The 26,907-nt window shown below is 41.8% G+C and overlaps 1 protein-coding gene across 2 annotated transcripts in view; it reads right to left on the bottom strand.

Moving 5' to 3' along the window:
• zgc:171482 (zinc finger protein) overlaps positions 1-26,907 on the bottom strand; it is a 72,236-nt gene that overhangs the window by 9,922 nt on the left and 35,407 nt on the right. Inside the window, exons 5-7 of one of the 2 annotated variants that reach the window (XM_050071605.1) lie at positions 24,073-24,330; positions 14,033-14,129; positions 2,354-2,455 (exon numbers count right to left, since the gene is read on the bottom strand). In XM_050071605.1, the coding sequence (XP_049927562.1) occupies positions 2,354-2,455; positions 14,033-14,129; positions 24,073-24,330 (457 nt within the window). The remainder of the gene's footprint in view (positions 1-2,353; positions 2,456-14,032; positions 14,130-24,072; positions 24,331-26,907) is intronic. The other variant, XM_050071606.1, reaches the window with a different exon arrangement.

Genomic DNA, 26,907 nt, shown 5'->3' with positions numbered 1-26,907 from the left:
ACAACACTTCTTATGGTTCAAACAAGGACTGGATGATATGGCTTACAAATAATTTCTCTATTTTTAGGCTACACCGCGATATACAACATATATCTAAATATTTTCATATTGTCTCTGCTGTTTGACTAAACCCTTTGATGCATATGATCGTACAAGTGTGATCATTGTAGTAAACCCATCTGAATTTAGAGGGAACACAGCTTGTATATGACTTTTTAGAGGCATTAATTTTGAAATTCCACATCAGCTTCCTGATATTGTCTGAGTGACACTCTGAGGTGGTCTGCTATTATTCTGAAGTGAAATCATAAACAGGAAGTTTCTCAGTGACACTGAGGAGGTGCACTGTCAGTTTGAAGTCAGATTGGTCTTTGTAAATGTGTTCGGCATTGCTTTTATACTGTCAGTGCTCACACAATCTTACCGTAATGCCTAGTATATACTATACATGTAACGCAAAACAATGTGGCGGCTAACTTGTCGTTTTCAAAGTGGAGGCTGGCTCAACTGCAGTGTCCTGCACTTGGTGGTGTTTTAAGTGACAGATTTGTGGTGCTGCTACCTTTAGCATCAATCAGTTTGTTGCATATTTCGCAGAGGATAGTAGTCTGTTCACATCTGCCCTCCTTAAACCAAATCACTGTCAGATAACAGACTCACTCGTGGATCTTCCTCCATTTTAAATAGATGTTAAAAATTGGTGTTAAACTGATGGTGTGTTTGATCAGTTTCTGGGTGTTTGTGTGTGTGTGTGTGTGTGTGTGTGTGTGTGTGTGTGAGAGAGAGAGGAGGAGTGAGTCTCCTGCATGTAAACTTGACTTGCTTTTAATGCATAATTACTGAAATGGAATATCTCGACATGATATATATGTTCATTAGTCATATTGCACATACAATTATATTTAAAAATTGAATACATTCGAAACATCGCCCACCTGTAGTTCAAGCTACTGAATATTGCTTATAGAAACAATGTTAAAGCAGTAAGCGACAGATCAGTATAATAGAGCCTGACTGATGAAACAGCATGTTAATATTATATAACTATTGGTATTCCATTTAGTCATATTTTCTATTATATGTTGGAAGATATACAAAAAGCAATTTGCAGTGTATAAATGTTTTATAGACCCAGTGAGATGCATTTTATAGTTAATCTATAGTTGCTGCTATCATTTTTCATAATAACTTTGAAATAAAAACGGTCCTTGTCACAATACTTTACTTACATATTTTTTGGGATTCATATCTTGTATATATGTGTTTATCTGAAAACTGCAAAATAAGTAATATATTATTTACATATGCACATAACAATTATAATAATAAATAACCAACACATCAAGTTGCTGGTGTGTTGTACTGTTGCTGGCTTCCATGGAAACAAAACTAAAAGAAAGAAAAAAACAAATGTTACAGAATAAAATAAACTTTCCATGAAGTAGTTGCTGCATTCACTGGGCAATACATCTGAATCTTACTTCTCCAAAGACAGGATCAAAGTATGCCAACTCCTGCTGCTATATTGCTATTTTATAATTTCTTATTTTTTATTGTCTCACTTTATATTGAAGCATAATGCACTCCTTTTACATGCATCTTATTCCTCTATTTTACTTGTAATTTCTCTCTGCATATACGTCGTATCACAGTATCCCTCTGGAGATCAATAAAGTGATTGTAATTTGGCGATGTCCTTCTGGTATATATACACATGTAACTTTTTAGAACTTGATTAAAAATGACCTCGTGTATAAGCGCAGGCATACAGTCACCGCTGGGACCAGCCTGCCATCATCAGAACATTTGCCAGATTTTTTCAACAGCTGTACGGCTGGAAAAACCAATTCAGCTCCTCTCTGCTGACGGCCTTATGTTCATTCTTTAATTGTCACTTTTTTCAAACTAGCCATTAGTTTTTACTCGCAGTACTTGAGTCAGGAACCAAACTGAGGATTTAATATTCATCTATCTGGTCGAGTTCTGTCTGCTGCCCACTTGTGTCCCTGTCTGCTGGCCAGCTAAGTGCACTGGCTTAATTGCAACACTCTGTAAACTGCGAGAATGTTCTGCCAAGTTTATCTTGTTATATCTCTGCTGTTATCATCCTGTACAGGTCCAATTACAACAGGCAGTGTGTAGCGACTGTGTGGAGTCTGCAGCGTTTCAAATGACCCGCAGCTGACTGTGTATGAAGCAGATGCACGGAACAGATAAGTAGAGCTGGCAGAGAGATGCATCCAGCTGTTTAAAGAATAGACAAATCTGTTGTTGTTTTGTGATGACACATCCCTAATGCCAAACATCACGCACACATAAACATATATGCACCAACAGATGTAGATACACATACACAGTTTTCATGGATGTTTCTTCGGTGAGAGCTAATCCCCTGCCGCTGTCAGCCGTGCTTTCGTCTCCTCCGGAAAGCTCCTTACACAAGCCAAAGCTCATCCTGAGTGTGAAAGAACACACACACAACCCACAAAAATACGTACACACACACACACACACACACACACACACACACGCACTCAGCCAAAGTTAGGGTGGAAGATCTCACATCACTTTGGCAAAGTCTTGTCCAGTCCTGTAAACAACCCAGAGATATGAACGGAAAAGTCTCAATAGCCTCTTTTCCATAAGTACATTTCAGAATTTACACTCATGCACGCTCACATACACGTAGCTATACAAAAATATAAGCCACATTTGTGCAGCAGAACACTCCATAATCAGACAGCTTGTTCTTAAAGGAAGTAGACTTGGTAAAAACGTTTGTACTCATGCCATGTGCTGCACAAATAAACACAAATGCACACACACTAACACACACTTCATTCATAGGCCCTGTGTCCTCTTTTTCCCTAAACTTGCAATGCCTCAGTGGTTGTCTGGTCTTATGCTGCAGCCAGAGTGTGTGTATGAGTATTTACAGTCCTGTGTCAGCAGAAAAGTGACACTTACACAGTGTGAAAGGAGCATTATTTGCTATCACATCATGCCCCCACACTACTCTGTGTTGCAGAGGCTACAATGTAATGCACATTGAGGTGGGAGCGGTTAGGGGATGTGAGTGAGAGTGACTGAGACTAAAGTGGTCTCTAACACATTCATGTACTCGTATTGTGTTTCACCTGAGTGACTGGGTGAAGGCAGAGGGAGTGAGGTCGATGAGGTGGAACCTTTGGTCTTGTTCGATGTTTCCCCGAGGATCGATCCAGCAGTGCAACAGAGCTGGCAAGACTTATTTCCAGTACCAGTGTTCACCCTCGCGGACTTAACAGAATTCAGCGCGCGTTGGCAAAATAAGTCTGTGAGGGCTCAAAGCTGTCGCGCTGTAAAATCGCTGGTGCTTTGAGGGCTCTCTCATGGACTCTTTCACACTTTGTGCACACTGTAAGTCTGCAAACCTGCAGATGCTGCTTAAGGGAATTTCACACAATCTATATCTTTGTAACATTAAAAATAGGGAAGGGCAACTTCTAAATACAGTCGTTAAAACAAAATTGCGCCTTTTTCTTTATATCCCATGAATATAACCATCTAACTGACATTTGTATGTTTATCACATGAATATAAAGTAATGAAATGGACAGCTTTGTCATTTTCTGAATACCACTGACTGTTTCAAAAATACGCCACAGTTGTTTCATTACGAGGGCATTACCAATCCACTTTATGAGGGCATCATCAACCACAGGTGCTTTCCCTGTACACTGTGCGCATTTGTTTCCTGTCTCCATCCCTCACACAGATCATTAGCAGCCATAAGCTTTGAGGAGACTGCGTTTTTCATTGAGAGAAAATTACTTTCTTTTTCTTGTCATGATTTTAATGTGCACTCAGTACCAGCCTCAGGCAGACAGCTGGAAGCAGATGAGGCAAGTCTCATGGGAGTAAAGTTAGAAAAAAGTTTTTCCTTATGTTGTCATGTGAAAATACCCAAGATGAACATGGTAAGCGGACTATTATTATTTATTCGGCATGTGTAAAGGAATTATTCTGTCCCAAGCTTTTTGAATCATATACATATAACCTGAACCATTTTTGAAATCAGGTTGTATCCTGCACATAAGGAGAAACTTTAATGATGTTTTTCTCTCTAATCTCAAACATGCACACACTACAAGATTGGAAAATAATGGTGCATCACACCCTACAGGATGTTATAAAGATTATCGTGCCAGAGGGAGCATGAATGCACCACACCATGACATCTCATGGGGAGCAGATGTAAACGAAGCAGAGAGTGACGTGAGGAGAACAAAAGCAAAAAGCTAAACATGTCTGGATGAAAAAAACGGTCAACATAGGTTGTGTATTCTTCAGCGAAAAGTTTAATATCTGCCAACAGTAGTAAGCTAGCTAACGTTAGACTTAAGGGGTAGAATATTTACCATTGCTTTGGCAACACCATCAGCTCTGTACTGATGTAATCATCATTCTAATCATCCAGATTTTAAATCTTAAATCAATATCAAACATGTTTGAAATTATCGGGGCGGCTCTGATGAGCCTGCAAGCTGTTCGGGAGATGTAAAATCTGTAAACCTCTCACATCACCAGATAATCTGAGCCAACATCGGTACCGACTGGAGTTCTTCGCCTTTCGTCGAGAGTCTGGAGAATCTGGAATATATCGACCCACAACTCCTGTAGTTTGAGCCCACCTTTAGAAATATGAGCTACTGAGAAAAGTCTAAGTGTTTAAGGCTGAGGGTGGACACTGAGCTCGGGGGGGAAAAGTTCTTTTCAAAGTTGACTTCTGTCTCACAATCCTGCTTCCTCCCTTTCCAGTAAACCATTTGATAATCTATCTTTTACCCTCAGAAGCATCACAAGGTCCTTACCTGCCCTTACCTTACCTTACTAAAACTTCCTTTCCTGTAAGACCAGACACTCATTGTGCTACAAAACGTCAGTATTACATCCTCTCATTCTGTTGACATCCCTGTGAACAGTCCTTAGAAAATTCCACTGCTGTGGAATAAGACCGAAGCCCAGCTCTGCACTCGTCTCCACCAAACGTCCTCCACTTCAGACCACTTCCCGTAAGCCTGTCTGAGAAGGTGGATGAGGGTTTTTCTCACCTCCTATCCAGTGACCTATCAGCACTACCCCTGTAAATCTCCCTGGTACCTCTCCCTCAGTCCGTCTCTCGCCGCCCTCTATCCGTCGATGTCCCGTCAATCCGTCCTCTCCATCCCAAGCGGCAAAGCCCTGCTGCTGTCAGCAGCAGCTTCACCTCAATGTACACTCCAAATCTGCTCCTTATCTCTCTAGCTCCACTTTTCACTTCAATTTAAGGAGATTTTCTCTCAGCCGCAATTTTGTTTTTACTTTCTCCTTCTCTTTGCACCGTTTTGTCTCCAATCCATCCTGTTTCTGTCTGTATCACTACATTTCTCCACATCCATCTGTCTCTCCTTATCAATTTTATCTGTTGTTTGGCATTTCTGTCCTTTTTTATTTGTTTTGCCTCTGTCTCAAACATGATGTGTCTTTCTGTCTCCCTGCATCTCTCTTCCCATCTGTCTCTGTGTCTGTGGTGCATACTGTCTCTCTTGTGTCTATCAGTCTTGCTTACTTTCTCTTCTTCTCTCATAAACATGACTCTTTCAGAGTGTCTGCCCTCTTTTCCGCTTTGTGACAGTAAACCTGACAGGAGGAGAGAGTTATGTGGCACCCTTTTTTCCCATGATTTACAGCCTCTGTGCGGAGATATTATACATCACAACAATGACGCGCTTTAGGAGTTTAGCTGACGCTCTTATCCAGGCTGACTAAGAGTGAGTGAAGTGCTGTATTAGGCACTCAGTATCTTGCTTAGTGGCATGTGGTAGTTGGACACTTCCTTGGCAAACATCAGTTCTTAAACCCTTTGTCCTGTCCAAAAACAAAATACGATATATTTTCCTGCTTCTCAACATCATCTCCTTCTGAATGTAATGATGCAGCTCCTCGTCTTGAAGTTTTGCTGAGAACTTTCTACCAAACTACACCTCACATATGTCTATCTCTGCTAAGAAAAAAAATCACATGAGCGTCTGTGTGGTACATGAAGTAATCTTTCAATTCTGTTTTGAAAGTTTTGAATCTTCTTTCTGGTGCTTCCACATCCATAAACCAAATTCCACTTTAAGTTCTGTTGTACTGATGTGAGATGCTATCTCTGCACCCCAGCAAATCACACTGACGCTCTTTGAATGAGCAGGAAGCATTCTGGGTAAGGGAAAAATGCATTTGGCTGATGGATTTCAGGTTAGACTTTGCCTTTAATATCTTAGGGTGTGCCATTTTCAGCCCAACCACAATTTCACCTCTGTATCTCACCTCAAGCTTTAGCGTCACTCATTTGCACAAATTTAGCCTTTCATTTCCATGAGTCTTAACGGCAAAAATACATGGGACACAGACACAGTGCCACATGTCTGCTGGAGCATGCCTGCAGTAGATCCTGACCATTGAAAAACTGAAGCTGCTACACTGACCTCAGAAGCTGTGCTTTACTTAGCTGGGTCCATTTTTTTCTTTCTCACCTACATGTGGCTCTGTAGTCCTCCAACAGGTAAATACTACATAAAACTGTAAAAAAAAAAAAAAAAAAACCTAGTATATTCTGTTAAAAAATTATTAAATTGAATACCTCATTGTACCAGAGGCAGCACAGCAACCTTGTGGGTGTTCATACATTTCACATTAAAATAAATTAATCAAATATATGCATCTTGTTGTTAATTAATTCAGTACCAGTTAATGTAGCCTACGCTTTAAAACCCTGCATAACCAACTGTATTATCACTTTGAGAAACTCAATATACACACAGTAAAGCTGGCGCAACCCCATGTTGCAAAGACGGAGCCTGTCTGATGTGTCACATCTGTGCCCCATGTATTTCTGCTGCTATATAATGAGCTGTGTCCTTAAACAAACCATTTTAAATAGAGTACTGTGAGTTAAAAACATATCTTAGAGGCACAGTTTACCCCAGAATCAATAATACATATTTTACCTATTACCTGTGTTGCTATTTATCAATCTAGACTGTTTTGGTGGTGTTATATTTACTAATGGATGAAAATAACAATATTTAAATGGTTCTGCTCAGCTGAAGAGGACACCATTAATGTTTACACCTCTGTCACGAGCAGAATCTCTTGTCGTGAGTAGATGCATGCTTCCTATCCATGGTGATACAGTTGGTGGGTGTAGTTTGGTAGAAAGAAAATAGTTCCTATATGAAACTGCTCACAACAAGGTCTGTGGATTATTTTGCGTTATTGGCTTGTGATTTCTGGAAAGAGACATTGCTGTTGAGCTGTTTTAATGCTTTGAGCACCACAAGCCGAGTGCCATCTAGTTCCATTATATCTGAGAGAGGCCAGTAGGGATTGGACAATATGCTTATTTCCTGATTCAAAAGTATCATGATACTTCGATGGCAATTTGATATATACTGTGATTTTTAAGTATTGTGATTCAGTATTCCCATTTATTTCTATTTTTGTTTACCTTTTAACACTAAACCATGGGGAAAAAGTTAAATCATACACCTTCTGAAACTCTAGGAGGGGCACAGAGGACGCTACAGCCTGCCTGCTGCACCTCCTTCTTCAGCACCTAGACTCTCCGGGCCCCTTTATCAGGATACTCTTCGTGGACTTCAGCTCTGCCTTCAATACCATCCAGCGGCATCTGATGATCCAAACTACAACATCTCAACATCCCCCCTCGACTGATCAATCTCATCCACAACTTCCTCAGTAAGAGACTACAAGCTGTACGGGTAGGCTCAACCACATCACCTGCACTCACCACCAACACCGGAGCACCGCAGGGTTGTGTATTGAGTCCCTTCCTTTACGCACTTTACACTAATAACTGCATCACTTCAATCCATCCTACTGTACTGTTCTACCTGTTTCTATACCATGCTCTCTGTCAAAAACCGGACTAAACTCACACGCATAACTGGCACTGCCACAAAAATCAGCGGTCTTCCCACACCCAACCTCGCTGAACTTAATAACAGGGCTATCACACGTATCGCAACCTCAATAGAACAGGACTCCACACACCCACTAAATGAACATCTTGCCCTGCTGCCCTCAGGACGCAGGTATACAGCACTGAGGTGCAGAAGGACCCGCTTCAGGAAAAGCCTGATTCCCGCTGCCATAGCTGCTCTGAACAACAGGCCCCGTTGATTGTGTCATTTTTATATGTGGTATGTCGTTACTTTTTACGTGCTGCTCGCCAGTATGATATATTCTGATGGTGTCAGTGTTTGTATGTCATTGTTTTTCATGCTGAGTCCAACAAGTACAGTGCTGTGGAAAAGAATTTTCCCTTGGGGACAATAAAAACCTATACATGCATTAAAAGGAGAGATGTCCACACTCCATGCTTGCTTTGTACGAGGACTCCGCTTCCCAAGCCAAGTCTGAACTTAAATTTGGCAATAAGACAAGATATTATTTGACAAACTTCCAAAACAAATACATTTTTTCTATATACTTGTGCAGAGATCTTTATTATTTCAAGATATTGATCCTAATTTCTGAAAAGTTTGCTCGGGTGCAGGTCAGTCTTGTTTTGTAAACCATAACCTGTGAAACTGACTACGTGACTGGGAGTCTTGTTATGATGCAAGCTTTTGCAGTGTGTGAATTAAGAGTATTGTACAGACAGAAGAGAAATATGATAATTAGTGTCAATATATATCACACACTGCATAGTATATGTAACATAAATGGTGATTCTCATATAAATAATACAAACCTTCTGCTCTTACTAATGATCAGTGGATATACGCATTTGAAATTTACCCTTGGCTAAAAGAAAATCTATCCTATTATTTGTTCATGTCTCGTTCTCCTTCTCTCTCTGCCTTTCTCATCCTTGTTATTGCTGTTGTTATTCTCACTACACCCACCACTCTCTAACAGTTAACTTGTTTGCCCAAGTTTGGTGTGTGCAGCCCAGACAAGTTATGCTCCAGGGCGGATAAATACAGACATTTCAGCTGAAGTGCTTCATCTCTCTAAAAAAAGACAAAAAAGGAGAAGAAGAAAAAGCCGCAACAACAAACTTATATCCTCAAGCAACCTTTTTATCTAACAAATACTCCATTCATAACACTTAATTACCATTAGATTGTTTCAAATACAAAGAGACACATATGTGCACATATGGCACAACACCGCCTGTAACCACGCTCGCGGCTATCTCATGGTAAATGCATGAAATGTAACTGTTCCATATCACTCTCTCTTCCTGCTGGTGAATATAATTTCCCTCACACCGACTGTGATTACATTTTCTCAAATCGCTAATGAAAATGATCAAATCTCATCGTGCGACCGCCATTCTTTATAATAAATAACCCTGTTTCCATTATGCCGCCTCCGTCTGCTCCACATCTCTTTATGTGGCTTATATGTGTGTTATAAATTAATTTATGGCACAGTCTGGGTGAATACTCAATTCTGATTGGCTGCAGGGAGTCCATTAATTCTTGATATGGGACACCTACTAACTAGTTTTAGTGAAAGTGTCTGGTCACTGTTCTAAATGAATGTGCTGGCTACATAATATCAGCCTGGATCTAAAATGAGTAATCGCAGCAACAGGGTCGCAGCCAAAGCATCTGATTACAATTTACTGCAGCACGCTAACAAGCTAACATCTGTTTACAACACTGAGCGTAGACCTTCAGTGCCTCATCGACTGAACGCCACAGGATGGGGACTGTAACACGCAAGCTGCAAGACTACACTGACCCTCTGAACTTACACTTTGAATCACATCAGGGATCATCTCACATCCCACTCACTCAACTGTCAACCATACACAATGCACATATACTTCTTAATGTGCCTCGGGTTTTAACAGATCCAGGGAAAACTGCATTTTCCTACTCTGCACAATGGCCATGAAACAATCTTCAAAAATATCCAAAATCAGAAAACACTTGTATCTATTGATGAATTAAAGGACATCATAAAGAATGTGGTGATAGAGACGTGCTTGTTTTTCTTGAGAGGCCACTATGTTTGAAGAGTTGTTGTTTTATTGTGGATTTTTGTATTGACTGTTGTATTTCTTGCATTTTAAATGTGTTTTTATTGGCTGCTACCTTGGCCAGGTCTCTCCTGTTAAAGAGATTTTCAATCTCAATGGGACTTCCTGGTTAAATAAAGGTAAAGAATGTTGCTAGCCTAACTTTAGCTTTCTGGCTAATAGCTGAGCCAAAGGGTTATATGAGCTAGTGGACTAGAAATATCTAGAAATACCAAATTGTATCTAAGGTTTGTCCTATTTACTACAGTAGTAGGCTAAGCAATGTTTCCATTGCATAAGAACCTACAGTAATGGGATGGTAATGACTGTTCCAGGTATTAGCAGAGACCGCTGATGAACCAAGATGGCCCACTTTAGATTCATTTCCTGTAACTGTGTCACATGGCTTTCACCATGGCCCCGTCCCTTTAGGAAACTAGCATTGGCAGTCCAGAGTCTATTAATTCAAATGGGAGAAGTGAATGTGAGTCCAGATTATGACCGTTTTCATCGCCCCATAGTCACTGAAGTAAATACTGGACCTATTTGTCACAAGTCCCAACCCTTCAAAGCATTCTGAGACTGAAATGGCAGTTTTTCAGACGGATAAATCAGGACAAAATTATCTTTGTTCAAGACATGTCTCTGTTTTAGCAACATACTCTCACCAGATCTGATGTGATCTTACACTGTTGATATCTGAAATTCGGGTAGCAAACAAGCAGCAAAATAAGAAACAAACTTTTACTGTATATAGTGTTGTATCATTGATCATTATAATTGATTTCATCCATCACAATGCTTACTGCACTTCCAAATGAGGTGGAGGTATACGTGGGAGAGACAACCATGCCCACTTAGGAGACTGGAAGTGCATACCATTTCATACCACTGGTGCAGCTTGTAGTGGGATATCTTCTGTTATAGAGTATCTTTGGTATTAGTCAAACCGAGTTTTGGCTTGTGAAAAGCTCAAGGTTTTGGAAAAAAAAATTAAATGAATGGTCAAATTTTTTTTCTTTGCCAAGTGAACATGGTAAAAGTGGGACAATTCCCATCAAGCTCACCATTATCAGGAAATAATGGACGACTGGGAGGCCAGAAACGGCCTTGAGTGGAACTGTCAGTCTCTCAGCCCTGTGTCACTGTCCACTGAACAATGAAGTATAAATGTTAAGGATATCTCCTTTTCTGAAAAAGAAAACCCTAAATGTTTAAAATAGTCTAATGTTTGGATCCACCTGGAGCATCTTAATGACAAACCGTGCCAACCATACCTTGTGTCTTTAGCCCTCGGTATTCTGCATAAAACTTGTTTTTATTCAACCTGTTAGTGCAGTTGATTGAAGGACATGCTTTTACCATTCCAGCGTGTTTTTTTGTGTGCGTGCACATTGGCAGACAATGACCGCAGTGTGACATCATGCATCACCTCTGTATGGTAGTGCAGGAAAAGGACTGTACACCAGTTCAAAAGTGATTATATGTGTTGCAAATGGCCGCACTCATAGACTAAAAGTCTGTGGTTACAGCCTCCTCCTGACTGCACTGCACTGCCTCCTTTTCATTGAGGGTGCTTGTGTTTTTGAATTATACAAATAGGGAAAAGGGCGCACACTTTCAGTTTTTTCCAAAAAGAGTCTATGATGTTGCACTCGTTTGTAACTATGAGAAGTGCTTTAAGTAGAAAAATGAAAGAAGAGATCTTGAGAGAGTTCAAATCTGCCTTCTCTCACAGACTGTCTCTGTTTCATATGCTGTATTCACGCTACAAAGCATCAGGCTACGGGTCATTTTTCAATAGAAGCAGGTGACATAAAGCTACAGACTGATGCCCGATACTTGTTGCAGTGTGACGGGCACGATGTGCAACAAATCAAAGTGTAGCTGCCCTCACCTTTTTTCAGCTCTATACGGGCTTTCTGTGTATTGTGATGTTCATGGGGATGCGATCAGTCGGTGAAATGTGATGTTAAAATGAGGCTCAGACATTGATCCAAACCATAGATTTTTCTCAAACAAATACAAACTCTAGATGATATTCAGTCAAGCGGCTTTGTTGCAAGTAGCAGACAATCAAGCACATGATGACAATCCACAGTCTACGGTGACTTGGCGATAATGCAGCTGGCCACGCTGTTGCTTTGTCACTGGTAGTGTGAAGGCATTATTATGGTTTGTTCACACTACGAGTGGCAAAGCTGCAGCGTGGCCAGCTAGATTGTCACCCATTACTCAGGCGCTTGTTGATGTAATTGTGTGTCTGCAACGGGCAACAATGCACCTACAGTCAATGGGCCTCATGCTCAAACACTGCGTTAGCACAAATCTGTGCTTAAACCATGCATAGGAACGTTTTATGCACAAAACTGGAATAATCAGTATTTTCCTACCTCTATTTGTTCATACTCAAATTTAAAACTGCCTCAGACCATGCACACAAATGATAAAGACCCAGCTGTCTTAGAAAATACGAGCACGCAGCTTTTTACTAAATGTATCAAATATTAAAACCACATTCATTAAAAACGTTTTAATAGACAACAAAATTTAAAATTCAATTTGCTAACACATGCACTTATTTGATGCCCTTTCACATGCATCAGTTATTGTCATAATTAAAATATTCAATTATAAAAACTGAGTGTTCCAGTCCTAGCTTACAATGGAGTTTGTGAGTGTCCATATTGAAATGTCAAAGTTTTGGTTTTCGTTTTTTATTGAGTCTACCTGTTGTGATTTTAGTGCCATGACATCATTATCATTAATATTTATAGGCATCCAGGGTTTATAAAACATTCTGATCTACCACACAGCAGGTGTTAAGATGACATATCTAACTTTCAGGAAAAAGAGCATTGGAGACCAACACGTCTGAACATCTTTGAAGGGAGTGATGAATGGCTTATCATCTTCCAACTGCCAAGACATTCACAGTTGTCTTGTGAATGAACTGTTGCTGTGTCAGTGCCTTTAATATGCACGTAGAACAACGTCTCCACCTTCTCCATGATGCACCTCTGGTTAAATGTATTTCCATGTATAGAGAAATGGGGGTGTGGCAGTATGCTGATTGCAGATAGCGGGCACGCGTGTGTCAGTTTAGAATGAGACTACTTCACTTGCATATGCACTGTGGTAAGAACTAAATTGTCCAGTAGGCACATCATGTATCTGGTAATTCTGTGTCTGCACTTATTTTGTGCGGGGTGAACTTATTTATATACTTAATAGTAAATGAGGCCCAATGTCATCTAATAAACTGGTTCTCAACTGGTTGCCATGGAGTCCTGATTCCCACACAGTTTAATTTTTTCAGCCTCATACTTGGGTTTGGCCATGTAGTAAAGCTAGTTTGCTGTCTCTGACAAGTAGCTGTCCTTTCTCTCACTCACTCTACTGCAGGAAACATCACTTCAAAATAAAAGCTCTGTGCTGGAAATTCACCTTACTTCAAAATAAAGTGCATTTTTTACAAACTTGACATGTTCGCGGGTCACTTGCGGTCCATTCAAAATGGGCCCACGACCCACTTTTGGACTGCGACCCACCAGTTGTTATCCACTGATCTAACGTTCGTATTTGGTCAGAAAAGTATATGTCCTTTTGATCCATGACTGAGCCCCATTTTAACATCATATTTTGCTGCCCCATTGCATCCCTGTGTACACAGCAATACACAGAAAGCTACACATACAGACAGCTAACTAACATTGTGTGTCTAAAGGGACTGCAAAATTGGAAAATAAAAACACTGGTTGACGCTTCACTGTGTCATTGGAGACCTTCAAAAAGCTGAGGCCAGCTCAACTTAAACAAGTATCAGACGTCACTTTGTAGCTTCAAGTCACTGGCTTCCATTGAAAATACCTTGTACCCTGTGGCTTTGTCATCAGCAGCTGAACACAGTATTATTTGATTGACTGACCACCCATCCATCCAAACTGCTGAGTCTATTGCACTCACTTGTTCTGGTGCTTGGAGCCCTGGAGGTGTGCATGGTACTGCTCGATGGAGTTGAGGACCACACTGCAGACACTGCAGGAGTAACTACTGCGCAGCCCTGGAGAGACACAAACACACAGGTACAGCGGTTACTGTGAGGGCACTTATCTTTAAAAACCGTAATCATAATCATCATCTGGATCACTGGGAGCATCAACAGCGAGGCCAACATGAGCAACAATGAAAATTTGAACTGACAAGTCTTATTTAGACAGTCTTATTTTTACACTCCACAGTGTGGGGCAATTTTCCTAATTAGAGAGCATCTGGAAAAAGATTTGATTAGACTAATCATTAGCAGAAAGCCAGTTACAATTTTAGATCCTATGATCATCATCCTCTTTTTAGTGCCCATGTTTGTGAAGGTGCCTTTTCAAAGTTGAACTTCAACAGGATGAGAAGAATTAGGACACCAGGGGTAAGAAAAGAACAGTGCGGTAGGTTGTGTACATGTGCAGTGCTGCGTGCAGCTGTGCACGCGTGCATGTTAGTATTGTATCGGTGAATGTGTGCTTGAGATGGCGCGGCTCAGACACAGATGTGAACTAATTAGAGGGTTTGCAGGTGGTCGAGATGAACAACCAAAAATAGATGGATGAGGATGGAGATACTGACAGAGTGGGGTGAAGAGCGATGAGGAGGGGCAGGCGGAGGGTTAGGTAGACAGAACGAGTGAAAAGAGGAACATTTCCGGAGAAAAATACGATGGGTATAAAAAGATGAAGGAGAGGGAGACTTGGTGAGGATAACGAGTTGTCACAATACAGCGGTGACGTAAAAGGCATGCAGGGCTTTAATGACCACAGGAGAGGAAACATGACATATGTATCCTCCCTAAAAAAAAAAATCCTCATACATGTTGTAACTACAGCGTGGCAGCACAAATCTTCTTTCTTTCACAAGGGCAGAGGAAGCAGAGGAAATGCTCTCTGTGTCGACGAGGATAGGCCAATCAGCAGCATGACATAATTGGCTGTGCATTCTCTGTCAGAGATGCAATGAAGTGCTATTTTTGTTTTCTCACATTTTGCACACTGCAGAGCCGTCACTGCAGAACTCAGATCGGAGATGAGCAACCTTGACACTTCAGGGTTGTATAACAAAACAGTCAAAAACTAATTGCTTGAAGCCCTTTCCCCCCAGCCTGTCCCTCCCCTCCTTGTCAGAGCTTTTATTTTTTTCACATTTTCATTCTACGATGAATATGTAATTCTGGGTGTGGTGACTGAAATCGGGCGTGCTTGCTTGTGTGTGGCTGCCCTTTTCTCTGCTGTCATTACTGTCCTTGAGATTTATGAGTTGTCTGTGTAGTCCATCACCTTTCTGACCTTCTGTGGCGGTAATTGGTAAAGTATGTTGGGAGATGAAGTTGTGATGTAGTTAGGAGCAGTGGGAGGTCATTTAGACTGGGCTGGAGCTGCATAATGTGGCATATCTACCCCCTGTTCTCCCAGAGTCGCTCTGTCTGTTTTAGGGGTGATTAAGGACAAATAGTCATTTACAAGAAAGCCACGACTGAATTAGTTGCCTGCAGTAAGCCCTGTCTTGGCTTAAATGTTGATATTTTGCATCTATTAGGAGCTAATAACTTAGTCTGTGTGTGTTAAAGAGAGAAAAAAAAGAGAGATTGTACATCCTCTTCTGCCAAAATGTCATTACTTCTGTTCTTTTTTAATGAAAAGGCTATTAATTGGAGAAGAGATAATTTAGAAAAAGAAAGGAACGATAATTCTCTCTCTCATTCTCCTTCCCTTTCTCTTCCCCGTAATTCTACACCGCCGCAAGGATTACACAAAGAGGTCTTTTCTTGTATACACGATTAAGTGTGTTTTATGTGCATGTGTGTGTGTGTGCGCACACACAAAGGCAGCTTCTCTGCTTTTAGCCTGATTGATGTCACCTCCCCACTGCCTGGCCGAGTAGCACTGATGTACAATATGCTGCAGTTTGTGTCTGTGCCAGAAAATGTGCGTGTGTGCCAGTTTTGGGTACACACACATAACACACACACATGGCCGCATGCACAGACACTGTGCTTTTGGTTAATAAAGCAGTTCTGGCATAAGAAAACACTGTGCCCTAATCCATGTTAATTACATGCAGGGAAAGTGTGTGTGTGTGTGTGTGTGTGTGTGTGTGTGTGTGTGTGTGTGTGTGTGTGTGTGTGTGTGTGCATCTGACAGCATGCAGCGCAGGGCTGTGAATGTGGGTTTTTTTGTGAGCATGAGCAGTATTTGTGAGGGTGTTCTAAGCCTTGTTAATTACACAAGAAGATATGCCAGGGAGAGAGAGAAAAGAGGGGGTGAGATGAGCTGAGGCAGTGGGTGTGGAGCTGTTTTTGTGACTGTCGGTTAATGCACAGAGTCCTCTGGCACTGCTGGCACCCCTGGTATGGAGATGCCTAAATGCTTGTCAAAAAAGTAATGAGCTACATTATGTGCGAAGAGCTTTAAGAAAATGTTGTTCTTTTCAAAAGCCCTTTTGCAAAGAAATGTAACATCTTCCTCCAGTTTCAATGTCTGATATATTGCGACTTAGCCTGAGCTCAAGCAACATTAATGACCCATTTGGAGCATCATGTTCATGGCTCGTTCCATTAGGACGAGCTGCCAAGCTCTAACTGCGGTGTCTTTCATTTGTGAGTCCCAGAGGGTTTACAGGTAGGGCTCAGTGCTGACAGTTTTACAATCTGGTACTGCAGGAACATTGTTGGTTAAATAGTCGATGGTTTCAAGAAGCACAGGGAGTAAATGAGCCTTAAAGGGATACTTTTACTATTTTTAACCAGCTTTGTATCATAACAACATGGGTAGTATGTGTAAATGAACTATGATAAATTTCCCTCCATTTACCAGCTCCAAGATCTCCCTGCTCATCTCTCAGCTCGAATCCATGAAATGCGTCATCCAGCGGATTTTCGCAGGCTCTAGCATGGATGTATGAAGAGAACTGAATATAGCGTTGGAGGCTGGGCCCCGTTCATTCCTGTGAAAGTTGCTCAGTGGTAAATGAAGCCAATTTTTTTTAACTGCACTGCTTCCACATCACTGGGCCCATACAGTAAGACTTCTATTGTCCAAACCAGCTACTCAAAGTTTAGTGCTCTGCTAGCTTGAATGGGGATAAAATGAATTAATTGTTCTGCCCTTCTAGACTTTCATAATGTTACCAGACCAATGGAATCAAATCCTGATCATTTTGCCGGGGTACTGACGCTAAAAAAATGTATCCACTAATTTACATACGTAACATAATGTGTTACCATCTGTTACTGATTCAGGAGTTGTAATTCCATTGTTTGGCCATTGTGAAAATTGGTTTCAAAGCCCGGCCACTTCCTGGAGGCATGGGCTCCTGGGCTGTTGCTCAATGTGCAGATTGTAATTCTGCATTTTTGTATGTCTGCCACCATGGCGTAGAGAAGCGGATCAAGTGAGAGCCACCCACCTGACTGATTGTATTGCCTGTCTGAAGATGTATTCAGAAACATGCTTTGTTGCATTGCTCTGTTAATACAAGAATTTGCGATCAAGAAGTGGGTGCCATAATATTTACTTTATTGTTAAAATGGAGGTTGAAAAAGTGATGAAACGATGAATTCAAATGATGAAACTCAGATTCTGTTGCTGTGTTGCCTATTTCTCGCCTTTCAGAAACATATTTTAACTTACTGTTTAACTGTAACACAAGATTGTTTGTTACCAGCTGGCTGCCATATTGTCTCCTGTGTCAAAACGGTCAAACTTGCATTGTGTCACCCAGTGCATTCTGGTAGTTGTAGGTTTTCTACCTCATGAGCAAAAGCGAATGCTACTACCCTTTTCCCTCTGTTTTCTCTGGTCATGTAGCACCAATTAGCACCAAGTATTTACGTTTTGTTTTTCTCCTGCATAGACAGCCCAGTTTTGTGAAAAGACCATTTCCCAGGACTAAAATACATATTTAAGCACATTGTTCAACCACCGCTTAACATCAAGTTACATGAATTTCAAGGTAGAGCTTCCTCTATTTTCCGCTTTCTTCCTATGGGACCGACTGCGACTGAGAGTCTCACTGTATGGTATTCATCTGTTTTTATTCACAGTGGAGGCAGGCATAATAGTTTTCAGAGCCCTTCAGAGCCTTTGTGCTGTGGTACACCATTAGTTTACCATGCGCTTTGCAAGATTAAAAAGGAACTGGATCCAAAAGGAAACCCATTGAGATGCAATCAAAACCAACAGTCTGCAGCAAAGACTTGACAGTATGTCTCGCAGGAATATATCACAAATACCATAACAGAGAGGGGTTGAGGATGGGGTGAGAGGCAGACTAAATCCAAGTGGAATTTCACCAAGCAACAAACTTTGAAGGACCTATAGAGAGACTAATTAGTTTTGCAGCGAACGTGACAGTAATTGGAAAGACCATCTGTTTTAGACAAAAAATTATCATACAGGGGAAACAAACTCTCTCTTTCTGGACTATTGCTTTTAAAGAAAATGACTAGATTCTTCTACATTTTTCAGGTTGACGTTACAGCTCATTAGTTTTTGTTGTTTGTCCTCTGTCTCATCCCAACCAAGGAATCATTCTTCAAAGTTGGTTATGTATTGATATTCAGGCTGGGTATTGTTTGAACATGTTATCAGCACCAATATAATACCTGACTTTCCGGACTAATATAAAAACCTTTCAATAAAACTTTTTATTACCTTACTTTGGGAAACATAAACTAACCCCTTTTCCTTTCACTAAATATGCCAAAATATGATAGTTTTGCCACTTGGGGTCGATATTCACATATGAAAGGTTAATATGGCAAACCTATTGGCAAACAGTTCCACATGTAGCCAGCACAATGCAGTTTTAGCTTTCATTTGAAGTTGAGATTCTGGCCACCTCACAAGCGTATGTCCAATATTCACTTTCCACCAACACCCAAAAGAAATTCTTTAGCCAAAGCTGGACACAGCACTGATGAGAGCTGTGGGAGTGAATCAGAACACTAAAGATACAGTTTGTTGAACCAAAACGATGAGCTGAAAAATGCTAAAATGCCCCCTGAAGGTGAGAGGAAATCTCCGTAGGTTCTTCACTACAAATCATCCCTCTCATACGTAGTCATTTGAACCACTGTTAACATTAAGATACTGATGTCAGGTTCATACTTGTATTTGGGGTTTCTACTAGAACAGTGGTTCCCAACTGGTCCAGCCACAGAGTCCAGATATCTCCTTAGTCATTAGTTCCATGTCCATTCAGTCTAATGTATTCAGCGTCATACTTGCTGTCTGTGTAAAGTAACTGTCCATTATTCATTCACGCTGCAGCAGAAAACAGCATCTCAAAATAAAAGCTCTGTGCCGGAAATTCACTGTACTTCAAGATAAAGAGTGTTTTTTACAAACTTGACATATTCGTAAGTCACTTGCAGTCCATTCAGAATAGACCCGCAACCCGCTTTTGGGCCACAACTCACCAGTTGGGAACCACTGTACTAGACCATGTTTACACGCTATAATGTTAAAAACAAAACAAAACCCTATTTCCCCCATACTATCCATGCTGGGGCATCTGTATTCACCCTCTGTCTGAAATGCTTCTTTTAAGCACCTGTCTCTTAAAGCTCTCCTTCAGTAAAAGCCCAGTCTGCTGTAATTGGTCAGCGTTTCTGGGTCTTCCGCAGCTTGGTGTCTGCACCAAGCCTCCAGGAACAGCACTGTGTTTTGAAGCCAATTTGACACAGTGGCCGGTCTGTGGAATTACAACGCAGGGTTCTTCAAATACTGCTGTTAGCCCCAAAAGACTGTTTTTTGCCCATAGACTTACATTGTCAAAGAGACATCAGTGGATCCATTTTTTTGGATGACTTTTTTCACTTCTGGGACTTGATCCACTGAGTTTGATAACATTTTGAAAATCTAGAAGAGCCACATGCTTAAATAATTTTATTCCCATTAAAAATAGAGGAGGTCTAAACTTCGTCAGCTGCTCAACTTCCGACAGTCTCCAGTCTGCCTGCGCTATAGGCCTAACGATACAGAAGATCCGGTTCATTTTATACCAGGGAAGCTGAACTTTTTAGCGTCGTGCCCCACTGAGCAATTTTCAAAGTAATGAAAAGGGCCCTGCCATCAACACTGTATCCAGTTATCTTTATACATCCATGCTCTGCACCATAGTTGCTGCTGGGTGATTGATGGTTACAGAGAACAGTGGCACTTTCTACCCCAATAAAAGCTTTTAAACCAAAATCTTCACAGCCAAACATGAAAATAAGGAAAGGCATAGTATGTCCCCTTTAAACACAACCTTTATGTATAGGAAACTTTTTTGATTTATGTAGGGTGAAATCTGATCAAAGAATAAATAAACAAGCCTAAGAATTACTTGACACTTTTCGGTACTTGATGTTATAGACACATTGCGATCAGCGCCAAAAAGTACATTTACAGTATACAGTATATCTTGTTTATGTGCGCATCCATATCAGCCTGATTTGTTTGTGCGACTGTGTCACAGTGAGTGCTGTCTCAAGAGAGAGGAGGTCAGCTCTGTCTCCCATCTCACTGATGACACAGTCATCAATTACACACAATTTTCTTTGGTACTTCACCCTCTCTGGGGCCCTCTCACGTACACACACACACATGCAGACACACACACTCCAGTTGTAGACGCTTATCTCACTGCTTCTAATTCTCTACCAAGTCCCCAGAGAGAAGAGACAATGCGTCGGCTCTGTCTTGAGGGGTTTCTACCCCTGTTGTGATTTATGTAAGAACACCGAGTCAGCCGGGCTCCATCCCTCGTCAGTAGCCACCCCCACTGCAACTCCCTCGTCCACCCCCGTAATCCATCTCCAAGGGTTTCGTCTGGCACCTAGCCGCGGAAAATAACGACAGTCTCCCCTGTGCCCTGTCTGCACAATTACACCAGAAAAATCCAAGAGTAAGAAACAGTGTCGATATAAATGTCATGGGGATTTTGTGATATGTTTCGGTCGTGAGAGTGCGAGAGGGGTGGCAGGAAATAGGAGGAGAGACAAAGAGAGAATGCAGGACTATAAGTAAAGGTCAGTATCATCAATAGGACACAAGCAGACAATACAGCGAGGCAGACTCTGTAGCCACAGTTTGGAGAGTGAGGAAATATTGGTGTGTAAATAATTCACCTGTGCCTCCTGGGGAGCTAATGAGGATGACAGATGAGACATGACGAGAGATCGGAGCCCCTAGTGGTACACATTTACACACAAACCCACAGCAACAACAAACACGGACACAAGACAGAGTACAGCGGCAGGACGGGGGGTGGGAAAAAGATAAAAGAGAGTAAAGAGAAAACGGTTCCACAACAGGAAAAGGAAGACAGAAGGACAGAGACAAATCTAAACTTGACTGAGACAGAATTCCTCATTTCTTCCCCCTCCTCCTCTCTCCCTTCGCTCAGCTGCCGCCTTGCGCTCGACCCTCCCTCTGCGATTACACCCCACACACCTGTGACTTCACACCTGAAGTGGTGATAAAAGCCAATCAGATGTGAGAATCTTGCACCAGTGGAAATGTGTCTAACTGAAGAAGAACAAATGACTACTGACAATGGAGCCCCGCACGGCGATGAACAAAGACTAAAGGCACTGGAACAAACACTTGATTGATGGCACGTATAATAGATCACGTCAGCAGCGAGCTCACTTAGAAATCTTGGACCAGTTCATTGCCCTTGAAAAGTAAATAGACTTTGTAGTAGAGCATCAAGCAAAGGAAGGAAAATCAGACTTTTATATATGCCTATTTTATATTTACAATCTTAAATGTGTTTTGTAGTTTAATGCTGAGATTTGGACCTCCCAAAAAACAGCTGAGGTTGTGGGATGTGGGTCACAGTGTGTGGATGGAGGACGATATCCAACATGACACCACTTAAAGCCTCTGAGCCAGTGTAGGCGGCAACATGACTCATGCTTTTAATATGATTGGCTTCTTGAGATGATGGTTTGTGTCATGGCACCTGGAGCACAAAGCGAACGGCGCAGCTTCTGCTCACAGAGGATTTGCGTGTGTGTGTGTGTGTGTGTGTGTGTGTGTGTGTGTGAAGCAGTATTTGCGTGCTGTGTGTGCGTTACAAAGCACGTCAAACTTGAATGTGTGTGCGGCGGAGGTGTTGTGCTGCAATCGTGTTGCATGTTGGGCTGTGTGCTGCAGCAGGATGATGTTAGACGATATCACTCATAGGAACCAGAAAAGGAAAAAGCACTTTCTGTGCCAAAGACTATTAATAATTTCATTAGAATACCCTTCTGGCAGAAATGTGTGTATGAGCATGTGAATCAGTGTCCTCTTACTGCTACATTTGTGGGTGGAAGTGTTTGTGTGGGAGGGGGGAAGAAGAATGGAGCAGTAATTAAAGCCCGGGAGTCTCTATGATAACTGTAATTTAATCTCAGTTTTAATGTTTTAATATACATTAAGAAATAATTCCAGTTTTATCATTTATTAAGTCTCTGGTTATGTCATAATGTGTGGGACTCACGTTTCAACCCTCAGCAGAAATATTAGTCTGTAATATGTTGTTGTTCTGCTGCCAAAGCTTTTGCACTCTGTAGGTTCTGCTAAGTATGCTATATGCAGCATGCCAACAGAGGTCCCATTACTTTTTTTGACAGTTTAACACTTTGCAATGCTAGCACTAACAAGTGTGAAAGCTATGCCGTAATATGAGGGGACTGTGACCCCAGACAACCGACATGGAAAGGTTGGACTGTGGCAAGCAGATGATGAATAAGATGTGTCGAAATTTCAGTTGGACTGAGATGCACAGTTAATTAGAAAGAGACAAATATTTGCCCGGGATGATGGATGAGCTTACTCCTTCATTACTGGCTTAGAGTCCAACCCTGAAGATTATTTAGCCGGTGAATAACATTTCAAAGAGTACTCTAGTGATTTGGTATTACACTATGATAAAGTTGGGGGTGATTAAACATAAGCAATGGTCAGAGGCTGAGATATTTTGACTTAATTAGTCGTGTCCCTAATAATGCTGGTTCCTACACTTATAGTAATGTAATTCCATAGTGTCTTTTTGTTGGACTTACACCTGGTTATCACTGGGGTTGGACATTTTAAGTAATTCCCATATTCGAGTATTTACACTAAATTTTCACTGAGTTCTCAAGTACTTGGAAAAAAAAATCTAAGGTAAGAATAAGTCTGAAATGAACACCTAACCCTAACCGCCCTGCACAGACTTTACTCTAATGCCTTGTCGCTATATGGATCTGTGCAGACACTGTGTCCTGTCCAAAAAATGTACACTTTTAAAATAGAACAGTCAATTTATGTGTATATGTCTGTATGTATATAAAATAAAGTTATTACTCTATACTTAGAACGAATACTGATACTCATGTTCCCCTGTGTGTAATCTCGGCATTCTAATAAAAATCTGTGGCCTCCAAACAGCAGCTGAGATATCTCGATAATGTCACTGTCACCTGTTTTCACAAGCTGACTTCACTGTCAGATTGGACATATAAAAGTGATTGATTGCCTCTTTAACAGAACTATAAAACATTACTATTCTGCATCTAAACTTAGATATTATTTTTGGAAGGTATTCAAATCATCTGTATCTTTGCTGTGCACTGCAAAATGTTGGACAGTAGAGGGGGATGATCCAAGGCAGAAGCTTTATAGGTATGGTACAAAGACACAGGAGGAAGATAGTCGATCATAGTTTGTCTAAATGTATGGTGGATGTGGATAAGCTGATCTTTACTGTAACTGGCTGATGGTGCTAATTTTATCCATGAATAACTGGTGTTGCTTACCTCAGTATAATATCTGTGAAATGTACACCACATTGAAAGGCATATGAACATTTCAGAAGACCGCCCTCACCGCCACAGATCTTGAATGTGATCTCCCCCTTATCGTCTTTCCTTGTACAAAGTCGTAACACCCCTCCTGCCCTTCACTTGTCACTTGTGTCGGGCTCGGGGCCAAGAGGCTGACCTGTGCTCTCCGTGGCATCCAGGCTGCCCGCTAGCTGCTCCAGGAGGCGCGCTCTGGCTGCATTCCTGCGGTGTTTCTTGCCCTCGTAATGCTGCTGGGCCATCAGTGGGTTGTTGAACCAGGCTCCGCAAAGGCAGCAGTATTTCCCAGCCTCTCTTCCGCCGTTTCCGCCGACCACCGCCAGGGGCCAAGCCAGGTCAGGTGGAGGAGGGGGGCATGCAGCGGGGTCTGTGGGCAGCGGGGTGGAAGGGGAGGAATCTGGGGAGGCAGAGACGAGGAGTGAGAGGTGAATGAGTGCAGAAGCAGAAGGGAAAGGAGAGAAGGAAGAGAGCGAAGGAGGATATTAACATGAATTCAAATGCAAATGAAGTTTTAAATTAAGTAAAATGAAACTGTTTCATTAAGTATACATAAACATGAAAATATCATGCATTCATCTTCGCACAGACACGCGCACTGTTTCTCCCAGACTACAGATGGAATACACGCTCACACATTTATGTTTGAGAGCTCTAGGTTCAGATCACACTGATCGAGAGTGAGAGCAAAGAGCAATAGATTGCTGCGGGCCACATCTGTGGAACATAGACGAGGGTCGGGAGGAAGCCATGAGCACTCCAGGGACCAGCCTGCAAGTGCTTTCTACTTACATCTATCCTACTGTATGTCTGAACCTTCCTCCTTCATCTTTTTTTTTTTACCTACATCCTCTTCTCTCATCTTTCCTCCCTTTGTATCCCTCTCCTCTCCTCTCCTCTCCTCTCCTCTCCTCTCCTCTCCTCTCCTCTCCTCTCTGTGAGCTGATGAAAAAAACAACAAAAAGAAATGGCAGACTTCCAGGTGACCTGCTACTCGTGACATGACACTGGTTACCATGGTGATTGCCCATTAATAGCCAACAGGCACTGACTTGTCCGCAGGATGTGGTTGTGGCTCACGCAGCGGAGAAGACTACGAATGTGCGAGCGGCTGCATGTGTGTCTGTGTGTGCATGTGGGTGTTTGGGTGGCGGATTGAATGTATAATCCACGCTTGAGAGAATGTGTGAAGACTTGTGTGTGTATATATGTGTGTGTGTGTGTGTGTGTGTGTGTGTGCATGAATGAAGCTCCAGAATAGGCTTTGTGTATGTGTGTGTGTAAGGTACAGTACATGTACGAAAGAAATCATCTCTGCTCAAACTGTTTATTTGATCACAGGGAGGGGGTGTTAGGTCCTCAGCCAAACTGTGCGAGAAAGCTCACAATGCCAGATGGCATGTCCAAATGTGCCGATTCGCCATCTACAGTGTGTCAATGACTGTAGAGTTATAACGACTGTGACTACGCAGCCACAATACAACACGTTTAAAACATTTATATCATGGACAAAGGCCCACTCACTCATGATTTTAAGCCCAAATGAGTCACCCCACTTCTTTCACAACAACCATCAGCTCACTGATAACAAATGACGAACATGCATGAAGTGTTGACCACTGACCATGAGGGTGAGGTGTGCTGGTTTATGTGTATTTTTGGTGTGTGCGCCTGTATTGACTTGACTCAAGCCCTGCACGCTGATTGGTTGCTCATACCTTGATGTGTCTTCGGGCTCTGTTCACATAGTTACTGTATCTATGGCTGTGTCTGCGCTCATCTCACCAACCACACCCACTCACATTCCCTTTGCTTGCCTTCGCCACGCTATCATCTCACTTACTAAACTCACCCCTATAACTCACTTACTGTCATTTCATTTTTCTGTTTATTAATCGCAAAGACAAGGCCATCCTAAAAGCTCTGGTGCAGCATTCCTGCGCGTTTGTGTGTGCCCGTGCATGAGTGAAGCTCCTGAGCTCTGACAGCACTGTGGAACGGCACGTGCTGAGCAGCAACAGGGAGACATCCTCGGGTGTATTTTTCCTGTCCATCCCTTGTTTTCCCACCCTTTCTTTTCCCATGACTGTAATCTCTGCACACTGGAGCAGAAGTAAGTGTTTTTCACGGAGTGGGGCACAGAGAGTTTGCACGATGGTGTGTGTGTGTGTGTGCGCAGGAGGAGGAGGCGGTGGTTTGGAGTGTGTGGTGTGATGTGTGAAAGGGGAGGGAGCACAGGTACACTGTCTGCTCCCCACCTCTCAAGGGCTTCTCCAACACACATGGCCTGTGCTTTTCACTCCCCTTACTGTTTGTTTTTTAGCTTGTTTCTGTATCTCTGTTAGTGTCCATGTGTCCTTAGATGCAAGTAAATGTGCATGCATCAGTCATCTTGCTTACGTGTGTTTCAGACGAATGTGTGTGTCTGTGCGCACAAGGCTGTCAGCTTGGCTGTGCATCTTCTGCAGAGCACTCATCTCAGAGCGATCATGAAGGCTACTTTTGACTTTAATCTCTCCTGAAATCCTCCTCTTCTTCTCTCCCAGGTCACTCTTCCTCTCTTCTTGCTCTGGTTCCCTTGTTTCTTTTCCTCCAGGTCCCACTGTCACAAAACCGTGGAAACTCCACGGCAACGGCTGTACAGAAGTGACACTTTTCCAAAGTAGGCCAAAGTTTAGCAAAAGTCACTCAGGGGCGTGATTATAACACTCCATTTTGTAGCGATTGCGTGTTTATAGCTCTGTGAATTTTTACTTTGAATCCAATTTGAATCACATTATGTAAAGCTCCCCTGGAGACGACTCACCAGGGCTGACACTTAAAAAAAAAAAAAATGCTAATCTTAAACAATCATGAGCATGAACAAAAATATTAATTTGTCTTGATTTGTTCAGGAGATTTTTTTTTTTTTACAAATCATAAGACGTTTGTAAATTAAAATCTGTCTGTGTGCTTCACCTTTAAAGTTTCACTTGTT

This window comes from Epinephelus moara, chromosome 19 (genome assembly GCF_006386435.1).
Source record: "Epinephelus moara isolate mb chromosome 19, YSFRI_EMoa_1.0, whole genome shotgun sequence".
NCBI lineage: Eukaryota > Metazoa > Chordata > Actinopteri > Perciformes > Serranidae > Epinephelus > Epinephelus moara.
This window is presented reverse-complemented; position numbering and strand designations above follow the sequence as displayed.